This window comes from Lacerta agilis, chromosome 5 (assembly GCF_009819535.1).
Source record: "Lacerta agilis isolate rLacAgi1 chromosome 5, rLacAgi1.pri, whole genome shotgun sequence".
Lineage (NCBI taxonomy): Eukaryota > Metazoa > Chordata > Lepidosauria > Squamata > Lacertidae > Lacerta > Lacerta agilis.
The window spans coordinates 87,275,320-87,292,058 of record NC_046316.1 but is presented as its reverse complement, the minus strand read 5'-3'; the positions used below and the strand labels follow the sequence as shown (position 1 = coordinate 87,292,058).

The window sequence follows — 16,739 nt, the reverse complement described above, 5'->3', positions numbered from 1 at the left end:
GAGTTTGTAACTTGGAGTGGCACATAGTCATAATGACTTAGGGTGCTTCCAAATGACCTGCTTATTGAGAATTTTTCTTGCTTTGTTTACTGGTAGATTAGACAATATTGGCTATTTAATGAGCATTCACTCCCTTTGTTTGCAGGGAGATTAGATGATGTCACTTCAAAACAAGTGTTGCCCCCCCCCATTTTCCCAGTGCATTTTCCCAACTCCTTATCACAAAAGGCCCAGTGTTTTGGGGAAAGTTTGCTGTGCGAAACCTCCCAGTCAATTATAATCGCACAACCTGAATTTGCCGATATGTGATCAAGTCCCGCCCCAAAATAGCTACAGGTCTGATGTTTCCCTTCCTCCACTCCATCCCTGATGACCTCCTCCCGATTGCAAAAGTTTCTGAATATATATATAAAGTGTGCAATACCACGTTAAACAATCATGGTTTCTCCCAAAGATTTCTGGGAGCTGTAGTTCATTAAGTGTGCTAAGAGTTGTGAGGAGACCCCGCTATTCCCCTCACAGAGCTACAACTGTGGTTTAACAGTCAATCCCTCTTCCCATGGGAGCTACAACTGTTTGCGGTCAATCCCTCTTCCCATGGGACTCTGGGAACTGTAGCTCTGTGAGTGGAAAAGGGGTCTTCTAACAAACAACTCCCAGCAGTCCTCGTGAACTACAACTCCCATGATTCTTGTAGGTAGGGCAGGACTGTTTAAAGTGCTATCACAGTGTTTTAAATGCATGGTGTGAATGCAGCTCAAGGCACTTCAGGGAGAATTCAAATGCACTGGGCGGAGAACACTGCTAATCATGCTTCCACTTTCAGCTCCATCAATGTTCTTCAAGCACTTTCTCAACAGTTCAATGATGCTTCCCCACAATCCATTCTTGCTTTGCATGTAACATTCCAGTTCTTGCACTGGACTTCCCCTTTGCTCGGAGCTCTTTGCAACAGAACAGCAAACTTCTTGTCTCCCGGAGGAGTAGGCATGCTAGGCTGGTTGTAGGGAAGAAGAAGAAGAAGAAAGAATCAACACGTACAAAGGTTCCTTGGAGGCATCTGATCTGTGAATATTACTCTTTAATTCCTTCACCATGAGCTGGGAGAAGAACCTGTTTGTGGAACTCCTCCTGGTTGCAGCTGGCGGTGAGTAGATCAGTATACCCAGTTATCACTGTATTGTGTGTTGCTTTGCAAGGATACAGGGATGCAACAGATTCTCTAGCTCTTCTTTACCTTTAATAACTGTGTAAAAGAGGCAGTGTTTTCTACAGGTACAGAGCATTGCTACTGTTAACCTTCCCTGCGGCCCTGAATCAGGTGTAGCAAAGCTTTGACTCTCCAGATGTTGTTGGACTGTAACTTCCATAATCTTTGGCTATGCTGGCTGGGATTGGTGGGAGTTTTAGTTCAGAAACATCAGGAAGGACCAAAGTTCCCCAACCCTGCCGTAAACAAGGCACGTGCAAAGAGGCTTTAGAGAGTACCTGCATGGGGTTGTTTACTGCAGTGTTTTTGATAGAAAAACTAAGTTTCTGGATGGTTTGGTCTACTAAAGAAGCCTAATATGAGCACACCTCAGTTGTGTTTGCTGTTTTGTACCAAATACACATGTTAAAGATAAACACGGAGAGAGTATCAAGCTACTGCAAGGTTACAAAATACTGTGGGAATATCCCAAGAAATCAAATGCAGAAGAATGGATGCATGGGATTTGCAAGGCAATCTTGCCCATTTTGTCAGACTCCCTGACAAAAAGTTCCATGGGAAAAGAATAGTTCTTTTTAGATCTAACTGGCAATTTTATTCTACTTAAGTATTGGAAATGCAGGGGTGTTTATGGTCCTGAGTTCAATCAGCACAACGTTGTTGATAAAAATGCTTGATCCAACCTAAGCTAACCACTTTCCAGTCCTATTGATTTTAGTGGAAGAGTTAAATACTGTACATGTGTATCTTTTGCCTCCTGGAGTCAGTTTTCTTCTACCTATCAGCAGATCCTTTGCAGGGCTGCAAGTTCCTTAAGTGGGGAGTGATATTAGGTTTATTAGATAAATGTGTCCCAGGAGGTCTTATTCACTTAACAGACAGGACTCCTACATACTTCTGCTTGTCCCATTGCTTTCTCCTAGGGAAACCTGCTGTTTACCATTGGATTGGAATAAACATCAATGGCTTTATCTGCAGATTGGTGGGACAAATGAAAAACCACTCAGACCCATGCCTAGAAAGAGGGAAACCTATTGGACTTTCTAGGCACGGGGCAAGTGGGAAGTGTGGATAAGCCCTAAGAGCAACGCATTTGAGGAGGAAAGGCGTACAGGTCATCACTGCTAGGGCTGGGCGATATCTGGTTTTCAGCATCATGATATATCACCAGATAAACATTGCAATGTACTGATATAGCATGACGTCTGAAGTAAAGATAGAGCTAGTTTTCAATTTTGTGGTGTATTACCGGCTATATATCACAATGTCTGAAATAAGGATGAAGCTATTATGCAAAGGCATTGGGTGGCTTCACGGTTTCCCCTACATTGTGATTGTTGCATAGCATGTGCACACAAACATACATCATAATTTGCAATATACCTGTATTGCCAGGTCAAAAATTATGAAACCGATATCATGATATGGACTTGCGACTGGTTTTGGACGATATATCGCCCAGCCCTACTCACTGCTCATGCCTCTGTCTTTTCAGAGACATGACTCGAGCTGAGAGATGCTTAGAATGGAAGGGATTTTTGGAAACAATATTAAATTTACTCTCTGCTTGTTTATAGCCATTTTATCCTGCAGTGGAGAGGTGCAGGTTGAAGCAACTCCACAGCCCATTTCAGTTATGCAGAGAGACAATCAAACGATCACGACTCTTCTATACAGTCATTCAGAAGTTTCAGTCACACAGATAGGCAAGCAATCTGTACAAGAGGTTACCCAGAGAACCCAGTCAGTGCCAGCATTACCTGAAGATGCTAAGATGGTAAAAGCAGAATCTATACCACCAGCCAAACAAGTTTCAGCCCACAAACAGGCAAACACAGCAGCCACTCCTCCAGAGACAGCTGCAAACCCCACACGTCCAACCAGTCAAGCTGCAAGTAGCAGAGTGACTAAAACTACAGTTGCTGCCAGGAGCACAGCCGTGCAATCTGAAACACAAACTGATGAAGCTGGAATCCACAGAGCTTCACAACCTGCAGCCCCAAACAGCTGGAACACTGCAGCTCCTGCCTTGCCAGCGAAGGCAGCATATGCAAAGAAGAATGTGGCTGGAACAAGCGACGAGTGCATCATACAATGTGTGCCAGCCGCAACGCCAAGAGCAAACAGTACAGCCCACAGGAAGATGCCATCTGGGCACAAAGTCACTGTTCCTGAGCCAACAGCCCCAGTTGGGCCAACCCTCACACCCAAACCATCGCCAGCTGCGACGGGGGCTTATAGTGTTTCTAATGGAACTGCTGAGTGTATTAAAGCATCAGCTGGCTTGACAATGATAGCTAAAAATGGAAAAACAGTAAGCTGCAGCTTTCCCCTTTTCCATTAACCCCCCCCCCCCCGTTATTATTATTTTGCTGCAAAGATCAAAACAATCAGTTAATTCCAGGAATTGTGATTCTGGGTTCCAAAAGCTGTTTCAGAAAAGCCTTAGGTTTGCATCTATAGCATGGGTAGTATCTGATGCCGCCATGCCGTCAGCGCAAGGATTTCTGTTCATGCAATGGAACTTCTCCCTTCTCCTTAACTACTACTACTACTACTACTCCTACTACTAATTTCTTATTTGTACCCTGCCCATCTGACTGGGTTGCCCCAGCCACTCTGGGCAGCTTCCAAGATATACAAAAACATAATAAAACATTAAACATTAAAAAGCTTACCTACACAGGGCTGCCTTCAGATGCCTTCTAAAGGTTATTTAATTACTCATCTGCTTGACATCTGATGGGAGGGCATGAACCCCCAGAGCAGATTCAGGGGGTGCGCCGGAGGAGGAGATGGAGGAGTTTCATTGCAAGAACCCTCGCGCTAATGGAACAAGTGACTTAGTGCTACTTAGTGATACATTCCTTCCTCCCCCCCCCAAAAAAAATAACAGGAACTGTAGTTTAAACCTCACAGCGCTACAATTCCCAGCACCCAGGACTCTTTTGGAGGAAGATACGTGCTTTAAATGTATTTGAATTGATTAAATTCATACCCCAGTAGCCCAGGGCAGCAAAGAAACAATTAAAAGATCTTAAAAGCAATTTCAGTGCAGGAAGCAGACTGGGAAAGATCTCAACTTTAAAAAGCTTGGTGAAAGAGGAAGGACAACAAAGATAGTGCCTAATATTCAAGGGGAGGGGATTCCATAGGATAGATGCCACAACTTTGAAGGGATGGTTCCTATATTGTGTGCAGTGGAACTCCTGGCAAGAGAGTATCTTCAAGGTGCCCTCACCTGTAGAGTGCAGTGACCAGGTATATAACTAGGTACCTAAGGGGTGAGACAACCCTTCAGGTGTTCTGGTGCCAGGCTGTATTGGGCTTCATATACCAAAAGAAGTATCTTGAATTAAGCTCCGTAGCTGATTGGCAGCCAGTGAATGCTGCGGATGTGACCAAACTCAGACGTAAGTCATTGGTCAGATATAGCACCAAATCAGGATAAGGGAGGTATGTGGAGAAGGTATTGGGCAGGGGGTTGTGTGAACCTGTAGCTCACTTCTCCGCCCCCATTAATGACCAGCAGTGCCAACCCACTCAGGTGGGGAGTGTCAAGAAGGGGCTGTGCAAGAACCATTCTGACCTGAGTCTCTTGGGAAACAGCAGGGAGGGTTGACAGCTATGTATATAGCAGTGGGGAACAACAGGGAGGGTTGACAGCTATTATGTGATGGGTATAAGAAAGGGCTCCCAGAGGTGCTGCTGGAATTAAGTGTCGTTGAAATAGGTGGGACTTCTAATGGTTAGCAAGGGGCTATAACTCTCATCATCCCTGACCATTGGCTGTGCTGGGTGGGACTGATGGGACTTGGGAGTCCCCCAACATTTGAGTGGGTGGGCAGGTGCACAGATTAGCCACCCCTGTTTTAGAAAGAAAGCATGTGTCAGGCTGTGCTGGGATTCATGCACTGATTCCATTTCCCTTTTACAGAACAACCTGGAATACTTCAATATCAACCCTAACGCCACAAGTACGATTGGAATGTGTGGGGCTTGGCTGTCAACTCTGAAAATCTCATTTGAAGGTGGCTTCATACGTTTTACTTTCACTAAGGTAAGCATTTCACCAGATGTTGTTTTTGGGGGGGGAGTGAGGAGGGGATCCCAGAACGTTGGGAATTTTCCTTGAAGAGGGTGATATGACATTTGGCTTTGGCTCGGTTTCAGTGGTCAAGCATGAATTTTACCTTAGTTCAGTATGCTAGTTTCTACACATTTGTTGTTGTTGTTCAGTCATTCAGTCGTGTCCAACTCTTCGTGACCCAATGGACCAAAGCACGGCAGGCACGCCTATCCTTCACTGCCTCCCGCAGTTTGGCCAAACTCATGCTAGTCGCTTCGAGAACACTGCCTACCGTATTTTTCGCTCCATAAGACGTACTTTTTTCCTCCTGAAAAGGGGAAATATCTGTGCATCTTATGGAGAGAATGGTGGTCCCTAGAGCCAAATTGCCCAGGGGCCAAAAGCAGATCGTGCTTTTTATTTTACAAAGAGAAAAGGGGGTGTTGAAAGGACCTGCTTCAGCAGCTGATCAGCAAGAGATCGGGAGAGAGATAAGAGTCCTTGGCTCCCTTTCAGCCCCGCCCCCTTGCCCAGGCCTCCATTGTTGAATGTGCTGCAGAGGGAGGTTGTTTGTTTCCCCAGCGACATGTGACTGGCTGATTAGATTATCTGTCTGGAAACTGTAGAAATGGCTCCCTTTCTTTAAGATTTTTCAGAAATGTGAGTTGAACCCCATAAAAATGGGGCTTTTCCTCTTTGCTTTTCCCTCTTTGCAAAAGGAGCTTTGCTTTTCCCCCTTTGCAAAAAAGCTGCAAAACTTTTAGCTAACCCTAAAAAAACAGGGCTTTTAAAGAAGGAAAACCAGAAAAATATTTTTTTTCTTGTTTCCTCCTCTAAAAACGAGGTGCGCCCTATGGTCCGGTGCGCCCTATGGAGTGAAAAATACGGTAACCATCTCATCCTCTGTTGTCCCCTTCTCCTTGTGCCCTCCATCTTTCCCAACATCAGGGTCTTTTCCAGGGAGTCTTCTCTTCTCATGAGGTGGCCAAAGTACTGGAGCCTCAACTTCAGGATCTGCCCTTCCAGTGAGCACTCAGGGCTGATTTCTTTAAGGATGGATAAGTTTGGTCTTTTTGCAGTCCATGGGACTCTCAAGAGTCTCCTCCAGGACCATAATTCAAAAGCATCAATTCTTCGGTGATCAGCCTTCTCCAAGGCTGAATTACTTGGTTTCATACAACTTCATAAACCATAGCTTTAACTATACGGACCTTTGTCGGCAAGGTGATGTCTCTGCTTTTTAAGATGCTGTCTAGGTTTGTCATTGCTTTCCTCCCAAGAAGTCCTAATTTCGTGACTGCTGTCACCATCTGCAGTGATCATGGAACCCAAGAAAGTAAAATCTCTCATTGCCTTCATTTCTTCCCCTTCTATTTGCCAGGAGGCGATGGGACCAGTGGCCATGATCTTAGTTTTTTTGATGTTGAGCTTCAGACTCTCCTCTTTCACCCTCATTAAAAGGTTCTTTAACTCCTCCTCACTTTCTGCCATCAAGGTTGTGTCATCAGCATATCTGAGGTTGTTGATATTTCTTCCGGCAATCTTAATTCTGGCTTGGGATTCATCCAGTCCAGCCTTTCGCATGATAAATTCTGCATATAAGTTAAATAAGCAGGGAGACAACATACAGCCTTGTCATACTCCTTTCCCAATTTTGAACCAATCAGTTGTTCCATATCCAGTTCTAACTGTAGCTTCTTGTCCCACATAGAGATTTCTCAGGAGACAAATGAGGTGATCCGGCACTCCCATTTCTTTAAGAACTTACCATAGTTTGCTGTGGTCGACACAGTCAAATGCTTTTGTGTAGTCAATGAAGCAGATGTTTTTCTGGAACTCTCTAGCTTTCTCCATAATCCAGCACATGTTACCAATTTGGTCTCTGGTTTCTATATATGCTCACCCCTATTTTTTCAGGAAGTTCTTAATGTTGGCCTACTAATAACTTCTGGTTTGTGCATTTAAAGTGGATTAAAAAGCTTTCTCTGCCACACTAGAGCAGCAAATCCACTTCAAAAGCAAAACAAAGAAACGGAGATGAGGCTTAAGTAGGAAAATCCACTGAGAAGTGTGGGGTGAGCAAATGATTCACGGGAAGATATGTAAACACTCTGCAGGCAAATTGGGATGAAAGAAGCAAGAGGGATGGTTATTGTTGCATAACTGCCCGGTAAACATGTCAGGGGATGTGTGTGTTCTGTTTTCTCAACAGGGGAAATGTGAGAACTCCTTGTTTGGAAAGGCCCTTTGCCAAACCAAACCAACACCCTAATTGTCAAACAAAGACCCAGTTTAAAGTGTTTGCTCCGGCTGCTCTTAAGAGAGCGGTGAAGTAAGAGCCTTAGAAACTGTTGTGTCGCTGAGAGCCGCATCACAGAGTGGCTTCAGTGAAGATGCCAAGGCAAAATTTTGAGTTGGCCACCCCAAGCAACACCCTCCAGAAGCAATGCAACTATTGGTGCAGCATTGCACAATCCAGCCCCCTCTTTAAGATAAGCATCCAGAGGTTGTTGCGTTTGAACCTGCTCTTTGAAATATATGTAGGCATGAATTCGGCTGCCAGATTCCGTGTGTGTGTGTGTGTGTGTGTGTGTGTGTGTGTGTGTTTGCCTTTCAGAAACTATTATAGAGGCTTTACTCTGATCAGTTAGATATGATTTTGTAGAGTGTGCCTTCCAGTAATATGACGCATACATAACCTGAGATCAGGTGTTGTGTGCTACAAAAATTGGATTGTGAAGTGTGTACCTTCACAATCTGTACCTTTAAAGCGTATTTGAAGCACATTTCCCCCCTCAGGTTTGTTAAGCATTGTTGGGAACTATAACTCTATGAGGGGAAAACTCATGCTGCCCAACTTTTTCAGATCCAAAACCAGGATGCACGTCTTCCAGGACACACTCCCGGGCGAGTTACGTAAGCTGTGTGGCGATCTCACTCTGGAAAAAAAACCCAACACTTTTAGGGGTGCCATCTTGCATGGTGCCCGAAATGCCCTTTTGGGGGGGACAAGAACCCATGAGGTCACTTTGGCTGGGGAAACCCAGATGGGTGGAGTATAAATAAAAATGAAAACTTTTTCCGGGACAATTGGTGGGTATGAAAACAGCAGTGCTTAGAATTCTTTGAGGTAAAGAACGTGCTTCAAATGTGTTTTAAAGTTACAGTGTAGACACAGCCAGAGAGAAAAAATGAAAACGCCAAGCCTGCTTTGGGGCTACTCAGGAAGCTTCCAGAACAGGAATGGGGAACTTCAGGCCTGGGAACCAAATACAGCCAGCCTTCCAGTGCTCTGTTGGGGCCTTGGGATTTTCCCTGGGCCACAGCCCTCACCAGCCATGCCCTTTGACTGCTTTTGCCTGGCTGGACTGTGTCCTTGAACAGTGAAAATGCTTCTTGCTTGGCAAGGATGGAGGATGGGGAAACAGTGTGTAGTAGAAAGGTCTGGCTTTTCTGTGGCTCAGAGTAGCCTACTGCACATACGTTAAGCCCGCCACTGAAATGTGAAGAAGAAGAAGAAGAAGAAGAAGAAGAAGAAGAAGAAGAAGAAGAAGAAGAAGAAGAAGAGGAGTTTGGATTTGATATCCCACTTTATCACTACCCGACGGAGTCTCAAAGCGGCTCACATTCTCCTTTCCCTTCCTCCCCCACAACAAACACTCTGTGAGGTGAGTGGGGCTGAGAGACTTCAGAGAAGTGTGACTAGCCCAAGGTCAACCAGCAGCTGCATGTGGAGGAGTGGAGACACGAACCCCGTTCCCCAGATTACGAGTCTACCACTCGTAACCACTACACCACACTGGCTCTCTGTGGCCCTCAGAAGACTCCCCATGAGGGAATCCAGCCCACTGGCTAGAAAAAAGGTTGCAACAGTTGGCCTTGGTCATAAACATTGCTAAATGAAAAATATTCTGATGTACCCTGGAGTCCTCAGAAGAGTGCTTACCTCTCTTGCACCCTGGTACCAGAGGCTTTGTTATTATATGGGCAAAGGTTCCAGTTCTAAATGTTTTGCTCTAAAGCACCCGAGGAGCATGGCTACATCCCTGCTGCATGTACCATGTGGACCAAGGAACGGCTTTTACAGACATGCACATCATACTTCCCAACTACAGAGCATGAGTTGACTCCAGTCCTCTGAAGGGCAAATACACTTCACAAGCAGCTAGCACCAAAGAAAGCCCCCTTCTGTTGTATTAGAGGAGGATATGTGGCCTGAAATAATAGGAAATGGTTTCAGGTGGTTTCCACTGAACTCCCTCTATCTGCCCTTGGTCATGAACTTTCTATGCATCTTCTTGTTTTCTAAATTGTAAGCAGTGATAATGGATAAAACTTTGCTTCCTTCCTCCCCCTTTTTATTTTTATTTTATTTTGCAGAGTGGAGAAGTGTACTATGTCAGTTTGATTGAAGCTTCTTTAACTGTACCATCTGAGGGTAAGTGACGTGGCGTTTGAACAGTTAGCAATTACGAAATTTCGAAGCTTCTCTTAAGAGTCAAGGCACTGGGTCACGCAGAGCCACCAGAACTCATAGCTGGCATCTGAGTAGCATGTAAAGGAAGTTAGAAATGCCTTTTTCAGCACTTCACTGTGTGCATTGATTTAAGATGTGCTGGGTATGCATCAAGCTTTCAGTTTCATTTTCTCTCAGCTTCTATTTTCTCTAGCCTTCAGCTTGACCTGTTTCCAAATCAATTTGCATTTTTAAAATATATATATATTTGTGAAAATTTGCATGCATTTTGCTCACATTTCTCTTAATATACATATTTTTGTGCACCAAACTGAACACATATTTCCAAGCAATTTCCCCTAATATTATGCTCCCCCCAAAAAAATATTATATTGGGTGGTATTCAACTAAATTTTATTCAGTTCCAGTTACAGGTGGGTAGCCGTGTTGGTCTGCCATAGTCGAAACAAAATAGAAAATTCTTTCCAGTAGCACCTTAGAGACCAACTGAGTTTGTTCTTGGTATGAGCTTTCGTGTGCATGCACACTTATTCAGTTGTTGGCCTGCATCTGTCTTGAGAGACAATGGAGTGTGCCTATGGGGGTGAAGTTAAACCACTAGAGGATCACAGCGCCAGCTGTGGGTAAGGAGCATAGCATGGGCAGGGGCTGCCAGGGTGCCATTTTTCGGGGGGTGCTGCTCACGCCACCCTACCAGCCCTGTGCTACTTTGCAAGGCTAGGATCAAAGAGTGCATGGCTGCTGTGTCCTTTGTAAGCCACCCTCCCTGAGCCACTTTGCAAGGCTGAGATGATACAGTGGGAGTTGGGCTGGTAAGGCAGTATCCCTTAGCCCAGGGGTCCCCAAACTAAGGCCTGGGGGCTGGATGCGGCCCAATCGCCTTCTAAATGCGACCTGTGGACGGTCTGGGAATCAGCGTGTTTTTACATGAGTAGAATGTGTCCTTTTATTTTAAATGCATCTCTGGATTATTTGTGGGGCATAGGAATTCGTTCATTTTTTTCCTCCAAAATATAGTCCGGCCCCCCACAAGGTCTGAAGGACAGTGGACCGGCCCCCTGCTGAAAAAGTTTGCTGACCCCTGCCTTAGCCCTCCATGCCCTGCCCACCCGCCCCAGGCACCAGCTAAACATGCTCCACCACTGCTATGGCTGCAGAGAATGGTAACTTGTAACTACCGCCTCCTGCATTATTTCTGCTGTGTGGGTCATTCCACGTCAGTTCAACGCGGTCATGCCACCCACCGTCTCGGATTTTGATTAAAATTGGTGTACACCCTTCCCTTATGGTTGAAAGAAACCCCCTTAAATCCCGCCCCCCTCTATCACAAACGGTTTTGATTTTATAGCACTTCAAAGTTTCATGAAATCTGCGTTTCTGTCCATCTTGAGAGCCTCGGCCTTGTGTGCATTTTATTTTTCTCCATAACCAATGATCAGATCTGTTTGAAATTTTACAGAGCTCGATAACATGATGAGGATTTCAGGGGGGAAAATACACCAGCACTCAAAAGATTTTATAAATTCCATAAAAAATGTATAAATGTAGGTTTTTTTGGTGGAGGGAAGAGGCAGGGCAAACGGAAGTGTATTCAGACAGTATTTTGTTGTTGTTTAGTCATTTAGTCGTGTCTGACTCTTCGTGACCCCATGGACCAGAGCACACCAGGCACTCCTGTCTTCCCAGACAGTATTAGCACCCTCATATTTTAGACGGTGGAGGGGGCTGAAGCTGCGTGCCTTGCATTATGTATGTAATGAGTTTGTGGGAGAAGTGAGATTGCATTTAAGGATTCCTGGGTGAAGACTTTCCTTTTTGCCACCACACTCAACTTTTTCTGGATTGCACTTCTGAGGCTTATTTTATGAGGATTAAAAAAACAACAACAGTGGAACTTGAGCATACATTTAAAGTACTTCTTAAAGTACTGACTTCAAAGAAGCCGACTCTCTGCAGAATTTAGAATTGTAGCAGGCTGTTCTTTTCCTGAATAATCATCCACTAAGAGTCAGTAGAATAGCAACACATGAAACCCCACTCCAATCCTGGGAACTATAGTTTACCCCTCACAAAGCTATAATCCCCAGTACCCTTAAGAAACCAGTTCTCAGAAGTCATGTGCTTTAAATGTATAGTGTGTGCGCAGAGCTAGTTTGACCCTAGTTCTTCATAAATTTGCACAAATGTCTAATGACCAGGTGGAACAGGCACTGTAGGAGACAGCTCCGAAGAGCAGCCAAGAGAAAGCTGGTCTTAGCAGAGCTGGTGTCTCGTCTGCTGCGGTCAGGTGAAACTAGTGCTATGGAAAGACAGTTCTGGGACTGGAGGAGATGGATGAACCTGTAGCCTGCCATATGTGCAACATATTTGCCTCCCACTGTCAGGCACCCAGTTCTAAGTAGAAAGGGGTGGCAGGCTGGCCGGCCAGTTGGCAGGTAAACAGTCCGGTGGTAATGAAGATTTGTATGGTGGCTTTGGGGCACTCTTGGGGGTTATCTCATCCCCTGAACAGATCTGAGGTCTTAGTGTTTGCAGTTGAACTGCCTGCAATCCATCCTCTAAGCAGCAGACCTAACAGCAAACCAAACAGGGCAATGTGCTTGATCTATAGCGGGGTTTTCCAAACTTAAGTCACCAGCTGTTTTTGGACTACAACTCCCACCATTCCTAGCTAGTAGGCGCAGTGGTCGGGGAAGATGTGAACTGTAGTCCAAAACCAGCTGGAGACCCAAGTTTGAGAAATCCTGATCTATAAGATCGCAGCTCAAGCTATGCAGCGCCTATTGCACATCAGTTGGTGGCCCTTCATCCAAGGAAAGATTTTGCTTCCAACAACACCATCTGTCATTTTTTTATTTCTGTATTCTTCAGGTGTGCTGTACAGTGGAATTAAAAGCGACCAGCTCTTTTCAGTGTCTTTAGGGAATTGCTTCAAGTGTCTCAGCATGCAAACTATAGAGCTGTCCAACAACCTTCAACTCCTGCTTTCCAGCTCTCAACTTCAAGCCTTTAATATCGTTGGCAACCAGTTTGGGAAAGGTTGGTAGCAGTGCTTGTTACTGGACCTGTGTTGAGGCACTCCTTCTCATTCAGTTGATTTAAACACACCACTGTGAGCAAGTCCAGGCCAGTTGCATGTTTTTAAACAGCTAGATACTCCTGTTGTAATCAACAGTGTGAAGTACGGTTCAGTTTCAAGTTATTATCAAGGACTTTCTCTCAAAAAAATATGAAATGCAGGCTCAGGTAGTATTTCTTGCTTTCATTTGTAGCTTAACTGGAATAGCTAGTCTGTTCATTTCACCAGCAAGCACATAGCAACTGCAGTCTGACTGTGGCAGGTGGCAGCTCTTTTCCCATGGCAATTGACAATTGCATGGGGATTGCAGGTAACCTGTATGCATGAAAGGGGATTCCACTTGCTATCCCCAGCCAACGTGCCTTCAGCCAATGGTCTGAACAAAACCTGTATGCATGCAACTGTGGGTGCAATTTGTGACTCTGCCATTTATTTGCAGGATTCCCAGCTGCAGAGATATGCCATTCACATGTTGCAATTTATAGACATAACCCACACCTTCAGTTGAACAAGTGAGGACCAAGAAGGGGGGCACCAGGTGGGATCCAGATCCCCATACCCACGTGGTGGCTAATAGGAAATGTTCAGTTCACATTTCTGCACTGAGTTTGTAAATTTTCGTTTAGTCCTCATGAAAATTCTTGAATATTCTAGCGAGCATATCTGAGCACATTCACACTTTTACGCAGCTTTGCCCAATATACACCTTTGCAATTCATGTAATGAATTATGTTTGTTTTCACAAACTTGTGCATTTTTCTCAGGGCCATGATGTGGGGGTGGATAGTAGCTGTATTTTACTGAGCAAGAAACTGATAAAAGCATATGATAATTGTGTAATACGCCATAACATCCTGATTTTTATTGCAGAGGAAGAATGTGCTCTTGACAGAAACAAGAGATTAATTCCAGTTACCGTGGGCCTCAGTCTCGCAGGATTATTTGTCATTGTCTTTGCCACCTGTGCGATTTACAGAAAAAAACACACCTCAAGCTATGAACGAATCTAAACCACTTCATTAAAGATCTGTGCAGCAGCGAGTGAAAAGGTTATAGATAATGGAACGCTCTGCTTCTGCCTACTTATTCTATTGTGGCAACTACAATTGTAAACTGATTGTGTTGTGTATTCACTTGTGTGCACTTGAAAATTGACACTATTATGTTGTTATTTCTATATTCATAATTTGCCTTTCTGCTTAGGCAAGAGCAGATATAGCCTATATATGTGTGTGTGTGTGTGTGTGTGTGTGTGTGTGTATGTATATATATATATATATATATATATATCACCTTTAAGGAGGATGCAGCAGATTTTTAAAATATTATTTTTAATACAAGTGCTTACAAAAAAAAATCAGGTTTCTATCTTCAAAAAAGCATTTCCCCTTCTCTCATACAACAGGGAATGCTTCTATTCTATTATGTCTCATCTATAAACAAAGGATGTATGCCTTTTGCTTCAAACTATGGTTGTTTTTACTCATATGCAAATATAATTAAATTAATAAATTAATCAACTAAAATTTCTTTAATTGTGTCCTATCCCTAATAAGAATAATCTCTTTTTCTCTATCTTTCACACATACAGAAACATATACACATCTCACCCACATCTCTGTCTTAGGTCCAAGGAACCCAGTTCGGACAAAGGCCTCAAAAGAAAATTCCAGCACAGCTTTGATTAAGGAGGTGCCATTCCCCATGTCCTAAACCTAATATGGACTCATGTAGCCAGTGATGGGAATTTGCTTTTGTTGATGCAAGTGGTGGCATTCATTCTTCAGATAGTTTGATTAGATCTAGATTTGAGCAATGTTTTCCTCCCTGGAAGGCAAAGACATGCAACTATTTTTGGATTGCAATGATTGCATTGTGAAATCCTGTGCATATGACTTGCAACATCACTTCCACTGCGTTGACTCATTTAACACTTTCCCATCGGGTCTCCTGAAGCCTCTTTACCAAGAGAACCAAACAAAAGCCGTTCTTATAATCATACATGCAAGACATAGTAGGGTGGAGTGTCTCCCAGGTTCATAAGTCCCCCAACACTACAACCTTTGCTCAGTTACTTGGAGCTTCCCAGAATGGTAAATGGAGAATCTCCTCACTTTCTCTGGCCCTGGGAGCAGATCCTGTCTCCAGGCAACTGTAGGGGTTTGTCAGGGGTCATACCATTAGGGCCCAAGAAAAGGCACACCGGGTTAGCCTCAAAATTTTAACACGGAAGCAACCTTGCCAAAGAGTTTCCTCCCACACTTAAAAGTGTTGATAGATATGATTTCCATAGAGGAAAAAAACAATTACTGCTACTTGTGAAGAGTGGCATAGTATCTGCTTTACTATTACAGGAGTTGTGAAACTGCTATAAAATGTTACCATTGTGGGGAGGGGCATAATGACAAGAATATATTTTTAAAAATAATTGAAGTCATTAGGCCTTAATTGATGCCTCAACGCCTTCCACATGTGTGTCAGGAAGATTTTGGGCATCACATGGCAAAACAGTCTGTGCTTTCCCAAGCCCACATTCCCAGCATGTTTGCACTCCTGTCTCAGCGACGTCTACGCTGGCTTGGTCGTGTCCACAGAATAAAGATGGCAGGATCCCCAAGGATGTGCTCTAGGGGGAGCTGGCTTCAGGCACCAGACCAGCTTTGCACTACAAATATGTAAACGTGGCGTGAAGGCTGCCAACATCAACCTCACTGTGTGGGAAACCCTTTCGGAGGACCACAGTGCCTGGAGTCAGACAGTCAGGTTGCGTATCCACAGCAGCGACCACAGGAGGAATGACCACTGGGAGGAGGGCAGAGAGAAGAAATGCCATGGTATATCTGCATCAGCAGAACTGAGTGCCTTCATCTGCCCCAGCTGCAACAAACCATGTCTCTCCCATATCGGTCTCTACAGCCACAGCAGACGCTGCAACCTTCCAACAGTTAGACTTCACTCCCAAATGTGCACTCCTCCATTGTCTCCAGAGACAGACGGATGTAAACAACTGAAGTTATGTAAACCTATTTATATAAAAGGTCATTGGGGTTTTGTTTTTTAGGGTTGCAAGGATCTCATCAACTGGAACATTCCTAAATTCTTAACAGCCTTCCCCGCCCCCAGCTGTTTGTAGTGTCTTCTTGTTTGGAATCTTGGCTTCCACGTGATTATATGTCTCACAAGGGGCGCATTTTCTATGGTACTTGCCTCAAACGCAAACCATCAGTTTATGAAGAAGCCCTGCTGATAACTAAACAATTTCAGAAAAAGGAATGATAGGGGAATTAACCTTACTAGATATTGTAGACAAGCTGTATGTAAAATGTGAAAATGCTAACACCTCCCTCCCTCATGTGCCTGATTAAGATGGCACCGCCAGTGTATTCATTACAGAGTAACAAGCAAAAAGAACAGGTCCCTGCCCTGAGAAGACTGCAATCTAAAATTCAACAGAGAGTGGCTATTTACAATTTACAATTACAGGTGCCACATAATACTCATTCCACAGGGGTAAGAAATTGATATTCTAGTGTGGCAGCAGCTACTCTTTGGAACTCCCTGCCTCCTAACATAGCCATCAAGTGCTCCTACGGAAGGAAGGGTAGGATGTAAATTCAATAAAAGCTGAGGCTTTTGCTCCTTAGCTGTGAAGATAAATAGCAAAAATGCATGTCACAGTACTTAATCAATTATCATTTAAATGTATGGTAAAGAAAGCAGTGTCCTGTGACTTTTGTCTGACTGAAGCATAATAAATGCATTATACAGTTTATTTCTGATTTTGGGTTGAGTAGCAGAGCCACTAATTTTGACAAAAACATGATTCAGAGGTCATCCTTGAAACACTGTTCTTTGTTTATAAGAGAAATGCTTACCAAAATTGGTGGAGTCCTTTTTCCTTGAG

At 44.1% G+C, this 16,739-nt stretch overlaps 1 protein-coding gene across 1 annotated transcript; it reads left to right on the top strand.

The window, feature by feature from the left end:
- The first annotated feature begins 841 nt into the window (after nt 1-841).
- LAMP3 (lysosomal associated membrane protein 3) lies at nt 842-14,048 on the top strand. Its single transcript, XM_033150737.1, has 6 exons — nt 842-1,147; nt 2,788-3,524; nt 5,148-5,270; nt 9,660-9,717; nt 12,628-12,795; nt 13,706-14,048. Exons 1-6 carry the CDS (start codon nt 1,096-1,098, stop codon nt 13,843-13,845), a joined length of 1,278 nt encoding a protein of 425 aa, XP_033006628.1. The 5' UTR covers nt 842-1,095; the 3' UTR covers nt 13,846-14,048.
- Nucleotides 14,049-16,739: the final 2,691 nt, after the last annotated feature.